This window comes from Salmo trutta, chromosome 23 (genome assembly GCF_901001165.1).
Source record: "Salmo trutta chromosome 23, fSalTru1.1, whole genome shotgun sequence".
In the NCBI taxonomy this organism is placed as follows: domain Eukaryota; kingdom Metazoa; phylum Chordata; class Actinopteri; order Salmoniformes; family Salmonidae; genus Salmo; species Salmo trutta.
In genome coordinates this window covers 510,999-536,484 of record NC_042979.1, presented here as the reverse complement: position 1 = coordinate 536,484, position 25,486 = coordinate 510,999, and the positions used below count along the sequence as shown (strand labels likewise).

Genomic DNA, 25,486 nt, shown 5'->3' with positions numbered 1-25,486 from the left:
TCAGCCTTGAACTTTGTGGCTTCAGTAAGAGGGGGCAGTCATCCTCCCCTATAGTTATGTAAGGAAGACCAGGTTTACATCATAAAAGGTTATAGACTCAGAAGCATATTTGCAAAAGTTGCTAAGCCTCGGAGTTCGCCGTTTTTTCCCCCTCCTCAGCTGACCTGCAACGGACCATCTCAAAATGTGTCCCCCTGTTCAAAGTACCCAATTCCCTTGAATGACAATGTTTTATAGCAGATATCAATGCCCTAATTAAGGATATCTGATTCAGCTAGTTAAGATCTTGTTGAGCAGCTAATTAGTAGAATCAGTTGTGTTAAATTAGGGTTGGACTGAGAACCCACAGGACTGTAGACCTCCAGGAAGAGGGTTGGCAGCCCTGGTTAAGAAGAATAATTCACACAACCAGCACATTTTCCCCAAAGTTTATTGCGTCAAACATTTTACACTGCAGAGCTCTGGTCTAGATGGCAGAAATGTACAGTTGAACCAGTTTAACATTTTCAACAATTCATCTTCATCTACAGTGGCCAAGCTACAAAACAGCCTCTTTAGAAAAAAGTAACTTAGAAGAAAAGAACCTAAATTGATTGCCAATCAGTCTTTATACGCCTGTACATTGCATCTCAAACTATTTACATATTTTCACAAGGCAAAAAAGTTGAATTACAAAACATTTCTGCACAATTTCCCAGTAAAAGACCAAGGTGATGGTCCTTTTAGTGTGATATCACATAGTTATTGACAATAATTAGAATTTTTCTAACAGAATACCTACAAATTAAGCTCAAAGAATAAAGGTTTAAATGAAGCATGACAATAAAGCCTAAACTATGAAAGGACATGTAACATGATATAGAAACCAGAGAAATGTGTTTTAAGTAGTAAGTACAATGTCGAATGTAATCTCAAACAGGACAACATTTCATGTGCAGTGCTGACATCCAAGTTGGGAAACTCAAAATATTATTACTTACAAAGCAGCCTACTTGAAGGAACAAAAATAAACTAAAAGCCATGGTACTGGAGTGTACTCTATTCATAGTTTTCATATTTGTGGTAAAATAAACATAACGCATTGTTCTTTTGGGGTTCCATGTGCAGCCCTTATATATTTGCACTCCAATAGAAATGTTGTTTTCCAGTGAGCCACAATTTATTTATTTTACAGTATAGTAACAAACCATTTCAAATAACTAAATGGCCCAGATTGAGTAAATTATAGGCAAAAGCATGGTGGTCCAAACCACTCTCCAATATTTCATCAAAAACAGTGTTTCATTAGTGCTTTCTTTAATGTTCTAAATATATTGTTTTTCTTATAATACTCAGTTTTATAGCATAACCAAAACCTAACAACAAGCAAGAGGAAAGACTGACAGGTCATTCATTCTTAAGAACTCAAAGTGGTGTTTTCAGACCAACCCATAGAACACTAAAGGAAACTGAAAATACATGCAAATGATATGCATGTTGGCCATTTATCTTGCTGTAAGCATTGAGGTGTTAATGAGAGGGCAGGATGGGAAGACAATATCAGAATATTGATGATTGATGCAAAAACAAGGAACATTAGTATTTTGCTTTGATAACATCTGTTAAACAATAAATAACCACTGATTTAATCAATTGCAAGTTTGTAATTGTAATATCATCAAACCCCACCTGATTGAAATGAGAATAACAGATACTGTGTAGGGCCCAAATTGAACACAGCGCTTTAAAAGGGAAATGCTGTCATTAATTCTACAGGAAGACAGTAGGGTCTACATCTCAGTCTTTAAACTCCATGAACAGGCCTAAACATACAACATACAATATACAATTAATACTCCTCTAGACATTGTCTGTGCCACAAATGGGACCATATTCCCTATATTGTGCACTACTTGGTCAAAAATAGAGAATAGGCTGCAATTTGGGACACATTTATCTAGAGATAATGGGCAGTTGAGTCAAAGGTCAGTAGTAGTTTCAAGTACTGCACTAAAAAGCAGCAATAATTTAGATGATTTTGAAAACAAAACTTGTCAATGTACATACAGGATGTGACAGAGCAATGCAAATGATGTAAACACAACCACCTGTCAGTGCTTTCTCACGCTGCCAGTCAAACAGTGCATCCTTTCCAACGGTCATGACTGTTAGTATAGCAAAGGGCAGAGTAGGACTTGACATTCACAGACTATCGTGCTCTCAAAACTCCTAGCACATACATAGTCACTTGACTTCTGTTTTTGGGACTCGCTGTGTCAATTATCCATGATGATGCTACATTCAAAAAGTATTACATTTGGGAAGACAGACTTAAGTCTCCTTTAAACATCTAAGGCACACTTGTTGCAACTGAATGATGCCATTTCTGTATAAAAACTGGAAAGATGCACAGCTTCAGCTCGTGTGTGAAAAGTCTCTTTATGATTAGATTGCCGAACTAGAGTAAACACTCTTAACCATCAGACTAAGCTACAGTCCCCCACTTCCCTACCTCCCTTCTGACTGCTCTGCTCTGTTTCCCATGTGCAGTGAAAATTAGGTAGTTAGTTAGTTCTTCCTGTCTGAAGATAATGAACCAGGGCTACTGGTAAAACTGTACTGCATCATAGACTATTTTGCTTCTTATCTAAAATGTTGTAGATGAAGTTATTGTTGATAAAAGGAACTTAAGTTGAGAATCCAACTCAAATCAAAGCATACAGTGCATGCGGAAAGTATTCAGACCCCTTAACTTTTTCCACATTGTTAGGTTTCAGCCTTATTTTAAAATTGATTAAATAAAAAATGTTCCTCATCAGTCTACACACTAACACATAATGACAAAGCGAAAACAGGTCAATTTTTGCAAATGTATTACAAATAAAAAACAGAAATTCCTTATTTACATAAGCATTCAGACCCTTTGCTATGAGACTCGCAATTGAGCTCAGGTGCATCCTGTTTCCATTGATCATCCTTGAGATGTTTTTACAACTTGGATTTAGAAAAGGAACACACCTGTCTATATAAGGTCCCACAGTTGAACATGCATGTCAATGCAAAAACCAAGCCATGAGGTTGAAGGAATTGACTGTAGAGCTCCGAGACAGGATTGTGTCGAGGTACAGATCTGGGGAAGGGTGCCAGAAAATGTCTGCAGCATTGAAGGTTCCCAAGAACACAGTGGCCTCCATCATTCTTAAATGGAAAAAGTTTGGAACTGCCAAGATTCTTCCTAGAGCTGGCTGCTCAGCCAAACTGAGCAATCGGGGGAGAAGGGCAGGGAGGTGACCAAGAACCCGATGGCCACTCAGAGTGCTTCAGAGTACCTCTTGCGGAGATGGAAAAACCTTCCAGAAGGACAACCATCTCTGCAGCACTCCACCAAATCAGGCCTTTATGGCAGAGTGGCCAGACAGAAGCAACTCCTCAGTAAAAGGGACATGAAGGCCCACTTGGAGTTTGCCAAAGGCAATTAAAGACTCTCAGACCATGAGAAACAAGATTCTCTGGTCTGATGAAACCAAGACTGAACTCTTTGGCCTGAATGCCAAGCGTCACGTTTGGAGGAAACCTGGCACCCCACAGCATCATGCTGTGGGGATGTTTTTCAGCGACAAGGGACTGGGACACTAGTCAGGATTGAGGGAAAGATGTATAGAGATCCTTGATGAAAACCTGCTCCAGAGCACTCAGGACTTCAGACTGGGGTGAAGGTTCACCTTCCAACAGGACAACGACCCTAAGCAAACAGCCAAGACAATGCAGGAGAGGTTTTGGGACAAGTCTCTGAATGTCCTTGAGTGGCCCAGTCAGAGCTGGTTCTTGAACCCGATCAAACATCTCTGGAGAGACCTGAAAATAGCTGTGCAGCGACGCTCCCCATCCAACCTGACAGAGCTTGAGAGGATCTGCAGAGAAGAATGGGAGAAACTCTCCAAATACAGGTGTGCCAAGCTTGAAGCATCATACCCAAGACGACTCGAGGCTGTAATCGCTGCCAAAGGTGCTTCAACAAAGTACTGAGTAAAGGGTGTACATACTTAAGTAAATGTGATTAGTTTTTTTAATTGTATATTTTTACAAACATTTATATAAACTTGTTTGTGCTTCGCCATTATGGGGTATTGTGTGTCGTTTGATGAGGGGGAAAAAACAATGTAATCCATTTTAGAATAAGGCTTTAACGTAACAAAATGTGGAAAAACTCAAGGGGTCTGAATACTTTCCGAATACACTGTATTTCTGTTATGACTGAATTAACATAGTGGCCCCGTCCTGGCAGGTAGATTCGATCTCCTTTGAAGAGAAAAGGGTAGAATAATAAACATACATATTCACAAAAAGTGTCAAGGGCCATCTTGTGGCATGTACATTTTTCATGGCAAAACCAATTTAAAAATACTTTATGGAGCGCAGAGATACTCGTTATATTCTGCAGGAGTTGACCAATATTATTATTACTATTATTATAGATGGGTCTGGGATGGATGGATACCTGTAGTTCTATAGGCCTTTTCAGCTAGGTGAAGTAAATATTGGCCATGACACTGCTTTTGATCAAACAAAATTTTACTGAAACAATATATTAATAGTAATAATGATAATATAATAAGGCTAATAAATAAGCTTTTTATCATCACTGCTTTGCATTACCACAGGAGAAGGGTGGGAGGACTCTTTGACCCCTCCCAAAAGTCAGTTCTTCAGCCAACCTTCCCACTGTCTAACCCAGAGTGGTGGCCAGGCCAGTCAGTTGGCTGTGTGACAAGTTATTCAGAAAGGGAGAGTCTCATTCAGCTCACTACAGCTCTAGCAGGCCCTGCTGCCTCCAGAGATCCAGAGGTGGATGTGATAGTTGTTCTGTTAATGGACCCATCCATGTGACAAACAGAGGACGAAGACTCGGAAGTGTGTGTGTGACACAGGGTCTCTGAACTTCAGTTTCATAGGTAGTTGAGAAAAATGTAATAAAAATGTGACTTTATATCCATGTGAACAACTTGTAGAGGGACTTGGTATCCTGCCTTCATCTGATGGCCCGTCAATAAATAAATAAAGCCAAATAGGATGTCCTGGACAGGGTTATCCAGGGCTGGGTACTGTAGGCAGGAGTAAGGAGGGCTGTGTAGTGTTGTGTGGGGTTGAGAAACAGTCACTGTGTCTCGCGGGTGTCCAGTCGGAGCCACTGCAGTCCCTGCCGTGTGTGACGCACCAGAGAGCTCATGGTGGAGGTCAGGCTCAACTGGCCCAGAGCTGAGTCCAGCTCAGACAACAAACCTAGAGAGACACACAAAAAAGAGAAGAAAAGAGTCTGGATAAGTCAATACCAACATTAGATAGAGTAGCAGGAAAGAAATGCTCACATTAATATTACAACCGTCTACATCACCAGTATTTTTTCCCCCAGTCATCATGACCTCTAGTGATGATATATAGAACTACAACTATAAAGAATCTGTTCAGGTGTAATAATATCCTTGTGTAAGACTATTTAACTTTCCCCTCTGCTCCTTCTTACCACTGCCTCTGTGTGCCAGCTCGTCAGCCTGCTCCCAGATGTCGTGAGCACTCAGGAAGAGTGCTGTGATGTTGACGTAGGACAATGCCACCTGCTGGATGATCTGGGGAATGGCTACGGTGCTCACATTGCCCATTCCCACCCCACTGCTGTGGTTGGAGCCTGGCCCAGAGCTGGCTGTGCTGGCAGGAGACGGCATGGGAGACATGGGGGATGGTGTGCCCGTGCTTCTGGGAAAGAGAGGGCAGGGTGGGGCATGAGTTTGGTGGGGCATTTATCATATAGATAATTTTTTTATTTTACCTTCATTTAACTAGGCAAGTCAGTTAAGATCAAATTCTTATTTTCAATGACAGCCTAGGAACAGTGGGTTAACTGCCTTGTTCAGGGGCAGAATGACATTTTTACCTTGTCAGCTCAGGGATTTGATCTTGCAACCTTTCAATTACTAGTCCAATGCTCTAACCACTAGGCTACTTGCAGCCTCGGATGAGACTGAGCACATAATATGATGATTTCCAACAGTATATATACACTTATTAATAAGTGGGTTGAATGAGATGTACAGTCGTGGCTAAACATATTGGCACCCTTGCACTTTTTTCAAATAATGCACCATTTCTTCCAGAAAACTGTTGAAATTAACATATATTTTGGTATCCAACTATGTTTGTCTTCGGTGTGCAGTTGAACAAAACAACCAGAGAATTATCTGAGGAGGTCAGATACAAGATTGTAGCCAAGCATGGACAATCTCGAGGCTACAAGTTAATCTCCAGAGACCTTGATGTTCCTGTTTCCACCATAAGTAATGTAATCAAGAAGTTTAAAACCTGTTGGGGATAGGGGTCAGTATTGAGAATTTTGAAAAAAATATGTGCCCATTTTTAACTGCCTCCTACACCAACTCAGAAGCTAGGATATGCATATTATTAACATATTTGGATAGAAAACACTCAATTTTCTAAAACTGTTTGAATGGTGTCTGTAAGTATAAACAGAACTCATATGGCAGTCAAAACCCTGAGACAATTTCTAACAGGAAGTGTGTATCTGATGTGTTGAATTACTTTTAAGCGTATGCCATTGAAACACACACGGACGTATTAATCATTGAGCACTTCCTACGCCATCCACTAGATGTTCCCAGTCTTTACAAAGTGGTTTGAGTCTTCTACTGTGAAAATTGTCCAAACAAGAGACTTGGAACGTTGGTCATAAGCGGATGGCCGATACTGCTCTGGCACGCGAGTGCATGTTTGGGTACTCTCGTTCCAATACGTTTTAAAAGAGAATGCAATCGTCCGCCTTGAATATTATTGAAGTTCTGATTGAAAAAGGCCCTAATGATTTATGCTATACAACGTTTGACATGTTTGAACGAACGTAAATATTATTTTTTCCCTCTTTGATGAAGACAAGTCCGGCGGGCGTCGTTCATGTTTTTGAGTAGCCTACAGGACGCGCTAACAACACGGAGCTTTTTGGACATAAATTATGAGCTTTTTCGAACAAAACTACATTTGTTATGGACCTGGGATTCCTGGAAGTGCCTTCTGATGAAGATAATCAAAGGTAAGGGATTATTTACATAGTATTTTTGATTTTAGATGACTCCAAGATGGCGCCTAGTCTGTATCGCAAAGCCTATTTTTCTGGCGCAGTGCTCAGATTATTGCAAAGTGTGATTTCCCAGTAAGGTTATTTTTAAATCTGGCAATGCGGTTTCGTTCACGAGATGTTAATCTATAATTCTTTGAATGACAATATAATATTTTACCAATGTTTTCAAATAGTAATTATTTAATTTGTTGTGCTGATTAACTGGCGGTATTGGAGGGAAAATATTTCCTCAACATCAACGCCATAGTAAAACGCTGTTTTTGGATATAAATATGAACTTGATAGAACAGAAAATGCATGTATTGTCTAACATAATGTCCTAGGAGTGTCATCTGATGAAGATTGTCAAAGGTTAGTGCATAATTTTAGCTGGTTTTCTGCTTTTGGTGACGCCTGTCTTTGCATTGACAAAACATTACACACAGCTATTTTCAATGTACTGTCCTAACATAATCTAACTTTATGCTTTCGCCGTAAAGCATTTTTTGAAATCGGACAACGTGGTTAGATTAAGGAGATGTTTATCTTTCAAAGGGTGTAAGATAGTTGTATGTTTGAGAAATTTGAATTATAACATTTAATTGTTTTCAAATTTGGCGCCCTTGATATTTCACCTGCTGTTGATAGGGTGTACCAGGGGTGGGACGCTAGGAGACCCAAGAGGACCCCACTGCTGAGTGAAAGACATATGCCCGACTGCAATTTGCCAAAACACAGCTGAACATGCCAAAATCCTTCAGGTAGAATATCCTGTGGACAGATGAGGCCAAATTACAGCTTTTTTGAAAAGCACATGTTTACAGAAAACAAAATTAAGCTTTCAAAGAAAAGAATACCTTCCCTACAGTCAAACATGGAGGTTCAGTGATGTTTTGGGGTTGCTTTGCTACCTCTGGAACTGGTTGCCTTGAACGTGTGCATGGCATCATGAAATCAGGTGAATACCAAAGGTATTTTGGAGCGCAATGTCAGACCCAGTGTCAGAAAACTGTGTCTCCGTCGAAGGTCATGGGTCTTCCAGTAGGACAATGACCCGAAACACACTTCAAAAAGGACCCAGGAATGGTTCAAGACAAAACGCTGGACTGTTCTGAAGTGGCCAGCAAGTCCAAATCTAAATCCCATTGAAAACTTGGAGAGATCTGAAAACAGCAGTTAGGAGAAGGCACCCTTCTAATCTGGGAGAACTGGAGCAGTTTGCACAAGAGGAGTGGGCCAAACTGCCAGTACAGAGGTGGAGGAAGCTCATTGATGGTTATAGGAAGCGCTTGATTGCAGTTATTTTGACCAAAAGCTGTGCTACCAAATATTAAGTCTAGGGTGTCAATAATTTTGTCAATGCCATTTCTGTTTATTTTCTGATTTAAATGGATATATTAACTTCTGAATCAAAAACAAAAAGGTTCTGTAATGTTACGTTACTTATAAAGCCTTTTTTATTTAAGCAGTTGTCAAAGTACTCAATTGATTCCCCAGTGGGTGAAAATTTGCTTTGGTGATGAAAATTCAACTTCCTTATGTTATAAAATAAATGTTACCAAGACAAATATGACTCTTCATGTTCTGAATCATTCAGTGCGGTCTAACATATTATTAACATTATATACAAAAAGTTAGATTTTGTGACCTAATAAGCACCGAGCTCTGTTGACAAAGCGCTGCCGCTTTCTCGCAGCATTCTTTGAGGATTTGACGTTGTGGTGGTCGTCTGCAAAGTTGTTTCCGCGAGGCGCAAAAAGTTAAATTAACATGACGCGAGCTGAAATAAATGTAAAAGGCTTTGAAAATAAAAAGCTTGCTCCGTTGACATTTCACAGAGATATGCTTGTTTGTTCACTTTAATCATGTTTACATACTGCTTTACCCACTTCATATGTATACTAAACAAAAATATAAAACCCAACATGCAACAATTTCAAAGATTTTACTGAGTTACAGTTCATATAAAGGAAATCAGTCAACTGAAATAAATGCATTAGGCCCTAATCTATGGATTCCATTTGACTGGGAATACAGATAAGATATCTGTGACCAACAGATGCGTAAGAAAATAAGCGTGTGGATCAGAAAACCAGTCAGTATCTGGTGCCTCATGCAGCACTAATCATCTATTTTGCATAGAGTTGATCAGGCTGTTGATGTGGCCTGTGGAATGTTGTCCCACTCCTATTCAATAGCTATGCGGTGTTGCTGGATATTGGCGGGAACTGGAACAAGCTGTAGTACACATTGATCCAGAGCATCCCAAACTGCTCAATGGGTGACATGTCTGAGTATGTAGGCCATGGAAGAAATTGAACATTTTCAGCTTTGTTCAACATTCAATTCTCTGACAATAGCTCTGGTGGACATTCCTGCAGTCAATATTCCTGCACACTCCCACAAAACTTGACACCCTGAGACATGTTGTTTTACAAAACTGCACATTTTAGAGTGGCCTTTTATTGTCCCCAGCACAAGGTGCACCTGTGTAATGATCACACTGTTTAATCCTCTTCTTGCCACACCTGTCAGGTGGATGGATTATCTTGGCAAAGGAGAAATGCTCACTAACAGGGATGTAAACAAATTTGTGCACAATTTCTAGGATATTTTATTTAAGTTCATGAAACATGGGACGGACCAACACTTTCATATTTTTGTATTCTAGTCAATATCAGCCAGCAGCATACCACCCTGCATCCAACTGCTGGCTTGCTTCTGATGCTAAGCAGGGTTGGTCCTGGTCAGACCCTGGATGGGAGACCAGATGCTGCTGGAAGTGGTATTGGAGGGCCAGTAGGAGGCACTCTTTCCTCTGGTCTAAAAAATATCCCAATGCCCCAGGGCAGTGATTGGGGACACTGCCCTGTGTAGGGTGCCGTCTTTCGGATGGGACGTTAAACGGGTGTCCTGACTCTCTGAGGTCATTAAAGATCCCATTGCACTTATCGTAAGAGTAGGGGTGTTAACCCCGGTGTCCTGGCTAAATTCCCAATCTGGCACTCATACCATCACGGCTGTCTAATCATCCCCAGCTTACAATTGGCTCATTCATCCCCCTCCTCTCCCCTGTAACTATTCCCCAGGTCGTTGCTGTAAATGAGAATGTGTTCTCAGTCAACTTACCTGGTAAAATAACGGTAAAATAAAAATATAACTACTGCTGTACACACACCTTTTCTATTCATTCACAAAAAAACTTTTCCACATTTTGTTGGGTTACAGTCTGAATTAAAAATGTATTAAATTGAGATTTTGTTTCACTGATCTATAGAAAATACCCAATAATGCTAAAGTGGAATTTTGGTTTTAGATTTTTTTTTTTACAAATTAATAAAAAATGAAACGATTAAATGTCTTGAGTCAATATGTATTCAACCCCTTTGTTATGGCAAGCCTAAATAAGTTCAGGAGTATAAATTTGCTTTCCGATCACATAAGATGCATGGATTCACTGTGTGAAATAATAGTGGTTAACATGGTATTTGAATTACTAATAAGATTGTACCCCACACATACAATTATCTGAACGGTCCCTCAGTCGAGTACTGAATTTCAAGCACAGATTCAACCAAAAAGACCAGAGAGGTTTTCCAATAACTCGCTCTGATTGGCAGATTGGGTAAAAATAAACAAAACCATACACTGAACATATCTTTGAGCATGGTAAAGTTATTAATTAGGATTTGGACGGTGTATCATTAGACCCAGTCACTACAAAGCTACAGGTGTCCTTCCTAAGGGAACCGCTCAGGGATTTCACCATGAGGCCAACGGTGATTTTAAAACAGTTACAGAGTTTAATGGCTGTGATAGTTTTCTCCTGAGGATGGATCAACATTGTAGTTATTCCACAATTTTCACCTAAATGACAGACTGAAAAAAGGAAGCCTTTACAGATTACAAATATTCCAAAACATGCACCCTGTTTGCAACAAGACGCTAATAGTAATACTTCAAAAAAAATGCAGCAAAGAAAGTAACTTTTAATGTTTGGAGAAAATCCAACAACACGTGACAGAGTACCCCTCTTCATATTTTCAAGCATGATGGTGGCTGCATCATGTTATCGGTATGCTTGTCAACAGCAAGGACTGGGGAGTTTTTCAAGACAGAAAGAAACAATGGAGCTAAGCACATGCAAAATCATAGAGGAAAGACTGGTTTAGTCTGCTTTCCAACAGATACTGGGTGAGAAATTCACCTTTCAGCAGGACAATAAACTAAAACACAAGGCCAAATTTACACTGGAGTTGATTACAAATTTACACTGGAGTTGATTACCAAGAGGAGATTGAATGCTCCTAAATGGCCTAGTTACAGTTTTGCTTGAAACTATGGCAAGACTTAAAAATGTCTGTCTAGCAATGATCAACAACCAACTTGACAGACTTTGAAGAATTTAAAAAAAGAATAATGGACAAATATTGCACAGCCCAGGTGTGCAAAGCCCTTAAGAGACTTACCCAAAACAGACTCACAGCTGTAAACACAGCCAAAGGCGTTTCTAACATGTATTTACTCAGGTGGATTACTCTGTTGGAACTAGAAACATAAGTATTTCACTGCACCTGCGATAACATCTGCAAAATAATTTGTGTACGAACCAATACAATTTGATATCTTCAAAAAAATAACAGGAATTTCACATTAATATGAAAAGGGTATACTAAAATATGAAAATACATGTCATGTCTAAAAATCGATGTCTAGCATCTCTATATTCTTATATGTCCTCCGTATTAGAGAAGAAAGTTGCTATTATCCAGATTTTTTACCACTCCCCCCCCTAGCCTCCATTGATTTAGTCACCCTAATGTTAGCCTTCCTACAAGGGTAAAAACTCCAATAACTTCTGAATGGATGATGATATAGACATGAGGTTATTTTACTCATTGGTCAAAATATGTGTTTGATTGGACACCCTATGAGAGAAATAGTTTGTACAGGAAATCAACCTAACACTAATAATTCTGACTAAATGCTAAAGCAGGAGACAGGACACACAAAGGGAAAAGGCTGAGCAGAAGACAAACACTAGGTAAAATACTTACTTTGAGACACATTGGGAGGGAGCTGCAGACTTGGAGGAGCTCTGAAAGAGAGAATTTAAGATCCAATTCAGTCAAACTCATTTGCTATTTAACCATGTCTCTACACACATTGACAATTTGATATTCATTTGAATTTACACACAAACATACTTTTGATTACTCAATAGTAATCCAAGAACTCAACTAGTTGTGTGCTCAGAATGTCGCTGCCATTTATTTTCCAGTGAATGTGTGTACACTACACACACAAAGACATGCAGAAACAAAGGACCAACACGTGATCCTTGAAGCCTACCTTGAAATGATCCGTGAGGGTCCTTGAATACTTAAGTGCTGTTTCTCTTTTGTAGCGAAACATGGCCATCTGTAGAAGGGACTGGCACCTCATACTGACAGACAATAACAAAAAGGTTACATTCTCATAATCCTCTGCAGGAATACTTCATTTCACTGACTTGAGGTAAAATGGATCCAAAGTGCCACTACTTGACATTTATGTTACATTTAACAGAACTATAGTAAACTATTGTGTGGTGTAGCAGGGTATCTATTACATATAGTAGGGTTCTGGTTATCTAGTTACCATAAAATTGTAAAATCCTTGTCTGTAACAGGGGCAGAGTGGTCCACAGAACCCTTCAGTTTCAGTATGAACCTGAAAGAGTAGAGGTGGCATTTAAAAAACTAGAAAAAGCACAGGAAACGCAAAGGTGAGTTTCACATCCTGTCCTAGACCACATACCCACATTTTGTTATGACAATCAGAAGTGGAGGGTAAAGTACTTCATAGAGTGATTACTTAATAATTAGATTGTTTCATACATTTTTGGGTCACACTTTATTTGGATATTGATGCTCTACAGAAGGTCATACTATCAATGACGGTAGGCCATCATTGTAAATAACAATTTGTTCTTAACCGACTCGTCTAGTTAAATAAAGGTTACATAAAAAAATATTTGTTGATAAGCCACTGCTTGCTAAAGTTATGGTTAGGTTTAGAATAAGAGTTAGGATAAGGCTTAGAGCTAGGGTTAGTCGATTTTTTGAAATGTTACTGATAGTCTGTAGAGCAGGGATGGGAAACTTTGATAGCGGTGGGGGCTCACAAAAAAAAAGGAACTCATCATGAGGGGTCGCAGTGGCTCGTTGCCTCATCCATACCCACACATGTAATCAGAGTAGGCCTTTTGGAGGCCCTGAGCAAAATATTGTCTTGCCATAATATGGACTTGGTCTTTTACCAAATAGGGCTATCTTCTGTATACCACCCCTACCGTGTCACAACACAACTGATTGGCTCCAAAGCATTAAGGAGGAAAGAAATTCCACAAATTAACTTTTAACAAAGCACATCTGTTAATTGAAGCTGGTTGAGAGAATGCCAAGAGTGTGCAAAGCAGTCAAGTCAAAAGGTGGACATTTTGAAGAATTGCAAATATAAAATATATTTTGATTTGTAACACTTTTTTGGTTACTACATAATTCCATATGTGTTATTTCGTAGTTTTGATGTCTTCACTATTATTCTACAATGTAGAATATAGTAGAAATAATGAAAAATCCTGGAATGAGTAGGTGTCCAAACTTTTGACAGGTTCTGTACGTAAATTAGATTTCTGTATTTCATTTTTGATACATCCGTGAAATTCTTAATTGAATAAAACAAACTTTTGAATGTAGTTTCTATGACGTGCACCCCATTAAAAGACATACCATATAACCTACACAGGTTTTACATGTGTAGCTTGTTGGCACTATAGTCAGAGGCTCCTATGTGTAGCAATTTGTAGTGGTAGACCTCTAATTTCATGCAAAATGGAATTACAATTCTGGAATTAAGTTAGCTAAATGAGAAGGAATAGGCTAGCAGGAGCAACCGACAGGTTTAATCTGAATGGAGTTGTAGAAAAGGACGGGGAGCGCAGCAAAATGGCCTCAACTAGCCTAGCTAGCTGACATCTGGCCATCGTCTCTTCTTTAAATCAATTTGATGCAGTAAAGACAGCCACTGCCAGATGGGATGACAGACAAACTTGTAAATGCCATATGTTATCTAACTAGCACGAGTCAGTGGCATTTTTTTTCTCACTCTCCCTCCTGTCTCACACAAACCATCGGGCCCTGACCATCCTCTGAGTCGCGCAGGCTGCACAGCAAACAAGTGTCTAAGTTTAAATAAAGTCACAAAAAAAACGTGTTTTACAACTATCTGGATATCCCCCAAAAATGTCTTATTATTCATACCTGAAAATATTTAAAATGCCCACCCCTACTCATTGCAGCTAAGGTGCTCCATCTAGTACATATTGTTTGGGCTGCTTACCTTATCAAATCCAAGGTTTCAGCGAACATCGTATATGCCGACTTCGGGGTCTGGGGATCGGTTTCCATAGCGATGCCGCTCTCCACAAAGGACATGGCAGCATCGAGGTAGTTGAAAGCTTTGCCAACCTTATCAGACTACAGTAAACAAAAATGCACAGACCTTGGTTTAGAATCCATTGAGATTGTCACAAGTGAAAGAAAAATACTGAATTGAGAGAGAATGAGAGAAAACGGGAGAGTAAAAACAGGACTATTACCGTGGCATCTGCTTTGTGCTTGAGTTTTTTGGCTTCCTTCATATGATACTCCACTGGGTGCTGCCTGTGGGTGGCAGGAACAGGGGTATATAAACTCAGCAAAAAAAGAAACGTCCTCTCACTGTCAACTGCGTTTATTTTCAGCAAACTTAACATGTGTAAATATTTGTATGAACATAGCAGATTCAACAACAGACAAACTGAACAAGTTCCACAGACATGTGACTAACAGAAATGGAATAATGTGTCCCTGAACAAAGGGGGGGTGAAAATCAAAAGTAACAGTCAGTATCTGGTGTGGCCACCAGCAGCATTAAGTAATGCAGTGCATCTCCTCCTCATGGACTGCACCAGATTTGCCAGTTCTTGCTGTGAGATGTTACCCCACTCTTCCACCAAGGCACAAACAAGTTCCCGGACATTTCTGAGGGGAATGGCCCTAGCCCTCACTCTCCAATCCAACAGGTCCCAGATGTGCTCAATGGGATTGAGAGCCGGGCTCTTTGCTGGCCATGGCAGAACACTGACATTCCTGTCTTGCAGGAAATCATGCACAGAATGAGCTGTATGGCTGGTGGCATTGTCATGCTGGAGGGTCATGTCAGGGTGTGCCTGCAGGAAGGGTAACACATGAGGGAGGAGGATGTCTTCCCTGTAACGCACAGCGTTGAGATTGCCTGCAATGACCAAATCGATCCCGCGCCAAAGTACAGGCCTCGGTGTAACGCTCATTCCTTCGACGATAAACGTGAATCCGACCATTACCCCTGGTGAGACAAAACCGTGACTCGTCAGTGAAGAGCACATTTTGCCAGTCCTGTCTGGTCCAGCGACGGTGGGTTTGTGCCCATAGGCAACGTTGTTGCCGGTGATGTCTGGTGAGGACTTGCCTTACAACAGGCCTACAAGCCCTCAGTCCAGCCTCTCTCAGCCTATTGCGGACAGTCTGAGCACTGATGGAGGGATTGTGCATTCCTGGTGTAACTCGGGCAGTTGTGGTTGCCATCCTGTACCTGTCCCGCAAGTGTGATGTTCAGATGTACCGATCCTGTGCAGGTGTTGTTACACGTGGTCTGCCACTGCAAGGACGATCAGCTGTCTTTCCTGTCTCCCTGTAGCGCTGTCTTAGGCGTCTCACAGTACAGACATTGCAATTTATTGCCCAGACCACATCTGCAGTCCTCATGCCTCCTTGCAGCATGCCTAAGGCACATTCACGCAGATAAGCAGGGACCCTGGGCATCTTTCTTCTGGTGTTTTTCAGAGTCAGTAGAAAGGGCTCTTTAGTGTCCTAAGTTTTTATAACTGTGACCTTAATTGCCTACCGTCTGTAAGCTGTTAGTGTCTTAACGACCATTCCACAGGTGCATGTTCATTCATTGTTTGGTTCAAAGAACAAGCATGGGAACAGTGTTTAAACCCTTTACAATGAAGAACGGTGAAATTATTTGGATTTTGAAAGACAGGGTCCTGAAAAAAAAAGAAATTTTCCTCCTTTTTTTGCTATTTATTACCCACAACACCCCATAGAGATATGGGAGAAATGGCCACTCAGTGCTGTGAAAAAGTATTTGCCCCCTTTCTGATTTTCTCTATTTTTGGGTTAGGGTTACATTTTAGATACTGAATATTATCAGATCTTCAACCAAAAGCAAATATTAGATAAAGGAAACCTGAGTTCACAAAAACAAAAAATATTTTTTATGAATTGATATTAAGTTATGCAACACCCAATTCCCCTGTGTGAAAACACAATTGCCCCCTTACAACCAGTTACTGAGTGTGACACCTTTAGCTGCAACGACTGCAACCAAATGCTTCCTGTAGTTGTTGATCAGTCTCTCACATCGCTGTAGAGCAATTTTGTCAAACTCTTGCATGCAGAACTACCTTGAGTCAGCAACATTTATGGGTTTTCAAGCATGAACTGCTCGTTTCAAGTTCTGCCACATCTCAATTGGGATTAGGTCTGTGCTTTGACTAGGCCATTCCAAAACTTCAAATTTGTTGCTTGATTGTTGATTGTGTGTTTTGGATCATTGTCTTGCTGCATGACCCAGCTGCGCTTCAGCTTATAGACATTATGCCTGGCGAAAATCAAACTCTGCATTCCACAGTAAGAACCTTATACCAATGGTCAAGCATGGTCAAATCAAATTGTATTTGTCACATGCGCCGAATATAACAGGTGCAGACCTTACCGTGAAATGCTTACTTACAAGCCCTGAACCAACAATGCAGTTCAAGAAAATGAGTTAAGAAAATATTTACGAAATAAACTACAAGTATATATATATATATATATATATATATTTTTAAATAACACAAAATACCAATAAACGAGGCTATATACAGGTTCCGGGTACCGGTACCGAGTCAATGAGCGGGGGGGTACAGGTTAGTTGAGGTAATTTGTACATGTAGGTAGGGGTGAAGTGACTATGCATAGATAATGAACAGCGAGTAGCAGCAGTGTGTGTGGGGGTTAATTTAAATTGTCCGGGTGGCCATTTGTTTAAATGTTCAGCAATCTTATGGCTTGAGGTAGATGCTGTTACAAAGCCTTTTGGACAGACTTGGCGCTCCAGTACCACTTGCTGTGCGGTACTGGACTAGAGTCAGATAGTTTTTGGGGACATTCCTCTGACACCATCTACTATATACACAGTTGAAATCGGAAGTTTACATACACTTAGGTTGGAGTCATTAAAACCATTTTTTCAACCACTCCACAAATTTCTTGTTAACAAACTATAGTTTTGGCAAGTCAGTTAGGACATCTACTTTGTGCATGACACAAGTAATTTTTCCAACAACTGTTTACAGACAGATTATTTCACTTATAATTCACTGTTATCACAATTCCAGTGGGTCAGAAGTTTACATACACTAAGTTGACTGTGCCTTTAAACAGCTTTGAAATTCCAGAAAAAGATGTCATGGCTTTAGAAGCTTCTGATAGGCTAATTGACATCATTTGAGTGATTTGTAGGTGTACCTGTGGATGTATTTCAAGGCCTACCTTCAAACTCAGTGCCTCTTTGCTTGACATCATGGGAAAATCAAAAGCAATCAGCCAAGACCTCAGAAAAACAATTGTAGACCTCCACAAGTCTGGTTCATCCTTGGGAGCAATTTCCAAACACCTGAAGGTACCAACTTCATCTGTAAAAACAATAGTACCCAAGTATAAACACCATGGGACCATGCAGCCGTCACAGCGCTCAGGAAGGAGACGCGTTCTGTCTCCTAGAGATGAACGTACTTTGGTGTGAAAAGTGTAACTCAATCCCAGAACAACAGCAAAGGACCTTGTGAAGATGCTGGAGGAAGCAGGTACAAAAGTATCTATATCCACAGTAAAACGAGTCCTATATCGACATAACCTGAAAGGCCGTTCAACAAGGAAGAAGCCACTGCTCCAAAACAAATGCACATGGGGACAAAGATCGTAGTTATTGGAGAAATGGCCATAATGACCATTGTTATGTTTGGAGGAAAAAGGGGGAGGCTTGCAAGCCGAACAACACCATCCCAACCGTGAAGAACGGGGGTGGCAGCATCATATTGTGGGGGTGCATTGCTGCAGGAGGGACTGGTGCACTTCACAAAATAGATGGCATCATGAGGATGGAAAATGATGTGGATATATTGAAGCAACATCTCAACATATCAGTCAGGAAGTTAAAGACATGGCCGCAAATGGGTCTCCCAAATTCCTTCCGCTATGCAATCTGGTTTCAGAGCTGGTTATGGGTGCACCTCAGTCACGCTCAAGGTCCTAAACAACATCGTAACCGCCATCGATAAGAAACAATACTGTGCTGCCGTATTCATTGACCTGGCCAAAGCTTTTGACTCTGTTAATCGCCACATCCTCATCGGCAGACTCAGTAGCCTTGGTTTCTCAAACGATTGCGTCGCCTGGTTCACCAACTACTTCTCTGATAGAGTTCAGTGTGTCAAATCGGAGGGCCTGCTCTCCGGACCTCTGGCAGTCTCTATGGGGGTACCACAGGGTTCAATTCTTGGGCCAACTCTTTTTTCTGTATACATCAATGATGTCGCTCTTGCTGCTGGTGAATCTCTGATCCACCTCTACGCAGACGACACCATTCTGTATACTTCTGGCCCTTCTTTGGACACTGTGTTAACAACCCTCCAGACGAGCTTCAATGCCATACAACTCTCCTTCCGTGGTCTCCAACTGCTCCTAAACACAAGTAAAACTAAATGCATGCTCTTCAACCGATCGCTGCCTGCACCTGCCCCCCTGTCCAGCATCACTTCTCCGGACGGTTCTGACTTAGAATTTGTGGACAACTACAAATACCTAGGTGTCTGGTTAGACTGTAAACTCTCCTTCCAGACTCACATCAATCATCTCCAATCCAAACTTAAGTCTAGAATTGGCTTCCTATTATGAAACAAAGCATCCTTCACTCATGCTGCCAAACATACCCTCGTAAAACTGACCATCCTACCAATCCTCGACTTCGGCGATGTCATTTACAAAATAGCCTCCAATACCCTACTCAACAAACTGGATGCAGTCTATCACAGTGCCATCCGTTTTGTCACCAAAGCCCCATATACTACCCACCACTGCGACCTGTACGCTCTCGTTGGCTGGCCTTCGCTTCATAATCGTCGCCAAGCACATTGGCTCCAGGTCATCTACAAGACCCTGCTAGGTAAAGTCCCCCCTTATCTCCGCTCACTGGTCACCATAGCAGCAACCACCTGTAGCACGCGCTCCAGCACCCCTAAAGCCAACTCCTCCTTTGGTCGTCTCTCCTTCCAGTTCTCTGCTGCCAATGACTGGAACGAACTACAAAAATCTCTGAAACGGGAAACACTTATCTCCCTCACTAGCTTTAAGCACCAGCTATCAGAGCAGCTCCCAGATCACTGCATCTGTACATAGCCCATCTATAATTTAGCCCAAACTACTACCTCTTCCCCTACTGTATTTATTTATTTAATTTATTATTTTGCTCCTTTGCTATTATTTATATTTTAACTTTGAACTTTCTTCAAATTATAAATCTACCATTCCAGTGTTTTACTTGCTATACTTTATTTATTTTTGCCACCATGGCCTTTTTTGCCTTTACCTCCCTTATCTCACATCATTTGCTCACATTGTATATAGTCTTATTTTTGTCTACTGTATCATTGATTGTATGTTGTTTTACTCCATGTGTAACTCTGTGTTTTTGTATGTTGTCGAACTGCTTTGCTTTATCTTGGCCAGGTCGCAATTGTAAATAGAACTTGTTCTCAACTTGCCAACCTGGTTAAATAAAGGTGAAATAAAATAAAAATAAATAAATAAAAATGTACAATGACCCCAAGCAAAATAACTTAAGAACAACAAAGTCAAGGTATTGGAGTGGCCATCACAAAGCCCTGACCTCAATCCTACAGAAAATGTGTGGGCAAATCTGAAAAAGCGTGTGCGAGCAATGAGGCTTAAAAATCTAACTAAGTTACACCAGCTCTGTCAGGAGGAATGGGCCAAAATTCACCCAACTTTGTGCAAAGCTTGTGGAAGGCTACCCGAAACGTTTGACCCAAGTTAAACAATGTAAAGGCAATGCTACCAAATACTAACTGAGTGTATGTAAACTTCTGACCCACTGGGAATGTGATGAAAGAAATAAAAGCTGAAATAAATCACTACTATTATTCTGACATTTCACATTCTTAGAATAAAGTGGTGATCCTAACTGCCCTAAAACAGGGAATTTTTACTAGGATTAAATGTCAGGAATTGTGAAACTGAGTTTAAATGTATTTGGCTAAGGTGTATGTAAACTTCCGACTTCAACTGTAGGTCCTGGATGGCAGGACGCTTGGCCCCAGTGCTGTACTGGGCCGTATGCACTACCCTTTGTATTGCCTTACGGTTAGATGCTGAGCAGTTGCCATACCAGGCGGTGATGCAACAGGTCAGGATGCTCTCGAGGGTGCTGCTGCAGAACGTTGAGGATCTGGGGACCCATGCCAAATCTTTTCAGTCTCCCAGGGGGGAAAAGGTGTTGTTGTGCCCTCTTCACTACTGTCTTGGTGTGTTTGGACAATGATTGTTGGTGATGTGGACCCTGAGAATTTCTCGAAACGCTCCACTACAGCGCGATGTGAATGGGGCCTGTTCGGCACTCCTTTTCTATAGTCCACAATCAGCTCCTTTGTCTTGCTCACGTTGAGGGAGAGGATCTTGTCCTGGTACCACACTGCCAGGTCTCTGACCTCCTCCCTAAAGGCTGTCTCATTGTTGTCGGTAATCAGGCCTATCACTGTTGTGTCGTCAGTAAACTTAATGATAGTATTGGAGTCGTGCTTGGCCATGTAGTTGTGAATGAACAGGGACTACAAGAGGGGACTAAGCACGCACCCCTGTAGGGCCCCCCTGTTGAGGATCAGCGTGGCAGATGTGTTGTTGCCTACCCTTACAACCCAGGGGCGCCCCATCAAGAAGTCCAGGCTCCAGTTGCAGAGGGAGGTGTTTAGTTCCAGGGTGCTTAGCTTAGTTATGAGCTTTGTGGGCACTATTGTGTTGAACGCTGAACTGTAGTCAATGAACAACATTCTCACATAGGTGTTCCTTTTGTCCAGGTGGGAAAGGGCATTGTGGAGTACGATTGAGATTGCGTCATCTGTGGATCTTTTGGGGCGGTACGCAAATTGGAGTGGGTCTAGGGTTTCCGGGATGATGGTGTTGATGACCAGCCTTTCAAAGCACTCTATGGCTACCAATGTAAGTACTACGGGCGGTAATCATTTAGGCAGGTTACCTTCACTTTCTTGGGCACAGGGACTATGGTGGTCTGCTTTAAACATTTAAGTATTACAGACTCGGTCAGGGAGTCAGTAAAGACACTTGCCAGTTGGTCCGCGCATGCTCCGAGTAAACACTCTGGTAATACGTCTGGCTCCGCGGCCTTGTGAATGTTGACCTGTTTAAAAAGGTCTTGCTCACATCGGCTATGGAGAGCGTGATCACAGTCGTACGGAACAGCTGGTGCTCTCATGCATGTTTCAGTGTTGCTTGCCTCAAAGCGAGCATAAAATGCATTTCACTCATCTGGTAGGCACACCACCCTGGGCAGCTCGCGGCTGGGCTTCACTTTGTAGTCCATAATAGTTTGCAAGCCCTGCCACATCCGACGAGCATCAGAGCTGGTGTTGTAGGATTCAATCTTAGTCCTGTATTGGTGCTTTGCCTGTTTTATGGTTCTTTTGAGGGCATAGAAGAAATCCAGCTAAGCATCTGGATTAGTGTCCCACTCCTTGAAAGTGGCAGCTCTAGCCTTTAGCTCAGTGCAGATGTTGCTAGTAATCCATAGCTTCTGGTATGTACGGTCACTGTGGGGACGACTCTGTCGATGCACTTATTATTGAAACCGGTGACTGAGGTGGTATACTCCTCAATGCCATTGGATGAATTCCAGAACATATTCCAGTCTGTGCTAGCAAAACAGTCCTGTAGCGTAGCATCTGACCACTTCCGTATTGAGTGAGTCACTGGTACTTCCTGCTTTAGTTTTTGCTTGTAAGCAGGAATCAGGAGGATATAATTATGGTCAGATTTGCCAAATGGAGAGTGAGGGAGAGCTTTGTATGAGTCTGTGTGTGAGTATTTTTTCCTCTGGTTGCATATGTAACATGCTGGGTGAAATGAGGTAAAACGGATTTAAGTTTGCCTGCATTAAAGTCCCCGGCCACTAGGAGCACCACTTCTGGATGAGCATTTTCATGTTTGCTTATGGCCTTCTATAGCTCGTTGAGTGGGTATTAGTTCCAGCATTCTTTTGTGGTGGTAAATATAGATAAACTCTACAGCTTATGATGAGGTACTCTACCTCAGGCGAGCAATACCTCGAGACACCAGCTATTATTTACCAATAGACCAACACCCCCACCCCTAGTCTTACCAGACGTAGCTGTTCTGTCCTGCCGATGCACGGAAAACCCAGCCAACTGTATATTATCCGTGTCGTCGTTCAGCCACGACTCAGTGAAACATGCGATATTACAGTTTTTAATGTCCTGTTGGCAGGATAGTCTAGAACTGAGATCATCCAGTGATTGTACGTTGGCCAATAGAACGGATGGTGGGTTACCCACTTGCTGACGAATTACTCACAAGGCACACCGATCTCCGCACCCTGTATTTCCGCCTTTTCTTCACGCGAATGACTGGGATTTGGCCGGTTCTCGGAGAAGCAGTATATCTTTCGCGTTGGACTCATTAACTTTTTAGTGACGGGGGCAGTATTCAGAAATTCAGATGAACGACGTGCCCAAATTAAACTGCCTGCTACTCGGGCCCAGAAGGTAGGATACACATATTATTAGTAGATTTGGATAGAAAACACTCTGAAGTGTCTAAAACTGTTTGAATGATGTCTGTGAGTATAACAGAACTCATATGGCAGGCAAAATCCAACCAGGAAGTGGTTTGTAGTTTTTCAAGTGATTGCCTATCCAAACTACAGTGTCTGTGAGGTCATTTTGCACTTCCTAAGGCTTCCACTAGATGTCAACAGTCCTTAGAACCTTGTTTCATGCTTCTACTGTTACTGGGGAGAGAATAAGAGCTGTCTCAAGCCTGGGAGTTGTTTACTGCGCGGGTATGCAGGCGCACCGTTCCTTTTTCCTCTGTAATGAATACGCTATTGTCCGGTTGGAATATTATCGAAGATTTATGTTAAAAAGACCCTAAGGATTGATTGTAAACATCGTTTGACATGTGTCTACGAACGGTAATGGAACATTTTGACTTTTCGTCTCTGGTTTTGCGCTCTCGCATTTTGCCTTTGGATAGTGATCTGAATGCACGAACAAAACGGAGTGGAGTTTATCGAACAAAACAAACATTTCTTGTGGCAGTGGGAGTCCTGGGAGTGCATTCCGACGAAGATCAGCAAAGGTAAGTGAAGATTTATAATACTATTTCTGAGTTTTGTTGACTCCAGAACTTGCGGGCAACTGTTTCGCTTGCTTTGATGGCTGAGCTCTGTACTCAGAATATTGAACAATGTGCTTTCGCCGTAAAGCTATTTTGAAATCTGACACAGCGGTTGCATTAAGGAGAAGTGAATCTATAATTCTTTCAATAACTGTTGTAAATTTTATCAATGTTTATGATGAGTATTTTTGTAAATTGATGTGCTCATTCACTGGAGGTTTTGGGAGGCAAAACATTTCTGAACATCACGCGCCAATGTAAAATGGGGTTTATGGATATAAATATGAACTTTATCGAACAAAACATACATGTAGTGTGTAACATTGAGTCCTGGGAGTGTCATCTGATGAAGATCAAAGGTTAGTGATTAATTTTAGCTGTATTTCTGGTTTTTGTGACGCCTCTCCTTGCTTGGAAAATGGCTGTGTGGTTTTTCTTGTTTAGGCGCTGTCCTAACATAATCTAATGTTATGCTTTCGCCGTAAAGCATATTTTTGAAATCGGACAATGTGGTTGGATTAACGAGAAGTGTATCTTTAAAATGGGATATAATAGTTGTATGTTTGAGAAATTTGAATTATGAGATTTTTGTTGTTTTGAATTTGCCGCCCTGCTATTTCACTGGCTGTTGGCAGTGTGTCCCGCGGGTTGGCAGTGTGTCCCGCGGGACGCTAGCGTCCCACATGTCCCAGAAAGGTCAAAGAAAAAAATCTTTGTCCAGTTCGAGGTGTGTAATCACTAGTCTGATATCCCAGAAGCTCTTTTCGGGCATACGAGTTGATAGCAGCAACATTATGTACAAAATAAGTTACAATGTGAAAAAACACAAAATACCATAGTTGGTTAGGAGCCCGTAAAACGGCAGCCATCCCCTCGGGCGCCATTAATGGTGGTGGTAGTGTGATGGTTTGGGGATACTTTGCTGCTCAGGACATGGACGACATGCCTTAATAGAATGAACCATGAATTCTGCTCTGTATCAGAGAATTCTACAGGAGAATGTCAGGCCATCCGTCTGTGAGCTGAAGCGCAGCTGGGTCATACAGCAAGAATGATCCAAAACACACAATCAAGTCTACATAAAACGTTTAAAAAGCAACAAATTTGAAGTTCTGGAATGGCCTAGTCAAAGTCCAGACCTAATCCCAATTGAGATGTGGCAGGACTTGAAACGAGCAGTTCATGCTTTAAAACCAACAAATGTCGCTGACTTAAAGCAGTTCTGCATGGAAGAGTGGGTCAAAATAAGAGAGACTGATCAACTACAGGAAGCATTTGGCTGGAAACACTGCAGCTAAGCCATTTATTGAATGTAAGGGGGAAACCATTTTTTCACACAGGGGCATAAGGTGTATAACTTTGCTTATGAAATAAGTATGTAATTGTTGTGTTATTTGTTCACTCGGGTTCCCTTTATCTAATATTAGGTTTTGGTTGAAGATCTGATAACATTGATAACAAAAAGTAGAAAAAATAAGAACGGGGGGGGGAAAAAAATGGTTCTTTCACAGCACAGTATATATAATGACAAACGGAAGGAATCTTACCTGTCCTCGACCTTGAGCAGGGGTCTGGAGGACAGGGAACCCCTGGTGGGCTGGGCAGGCACAGAGAAGGCAAAGCTGCTCTTGGGGGCCTTCAGACAAAACCACAGAGGAGACAGTGTATCAACACCTATTTCAGATAACCTTTATACAGGCAATTAATGATAAATACTGAGCTTCTTCCTTTGAATAACATCTAACACTTCTGACGCACCTGCTGA

The 25,486-nt window shown here is 41.4% G+C and overlaps 1 protein-coding gene across 3 annotated transcripts in view; it reads right to left on the bottom strand.

Annotated features, from left to right (window-relative positions):
- Window positions 1-4,027: 4,027 nt before the first annotated feature.
- LOC115159074 (AF4/FMR2 family member 1) overlaps window positions 4,028-25,486 on the bottom strand; it is a 79,559-nt gene continuing 58,100 nt past the window's right edge. For 2 of the 3 annotated variants that reach the window (XM_029708444.1, XM_029708446.1), the window contains 8 exons: window positions 25,269-25,357; window positions 14,745-14,808; window positions 14,486-14,622; window positions 12,743-12,814; window positions 12,455-12,548; window positions 12,160-12,200; window positions 5,501-5,730; window positions 4,028-5,259 (listed from right to left, as the gene is read on the bottom strand). In XM_029708444.1, the coding sequence (XP_029564304.1) occupies window positions 5,135-5,259; window positions 5,501-5,730; window positions 12,160-12,200; window positions 12,455-12,548; window positions 12,743-12,814; window positions 14,486-14,622; window positions 14,745-14,808; window positions 25,269-25,357 (852 nt within the window). In that variant the 3' untranslated portion in view covers window positions 4,028-5,134. The remainder of the gene's footprint in view (window positions 5,260-5,500; window positions 5,731-12,159; window positions 12,201-12,454; window positions 12,549-12,742; window positions 12,815-14,485; window positions 14,623-14,744; window positions 14,809-25,268; window positions 25,358-25,486) is intronic. The other variant, XM_029708445.1, reaches the window with a different exon arrangement.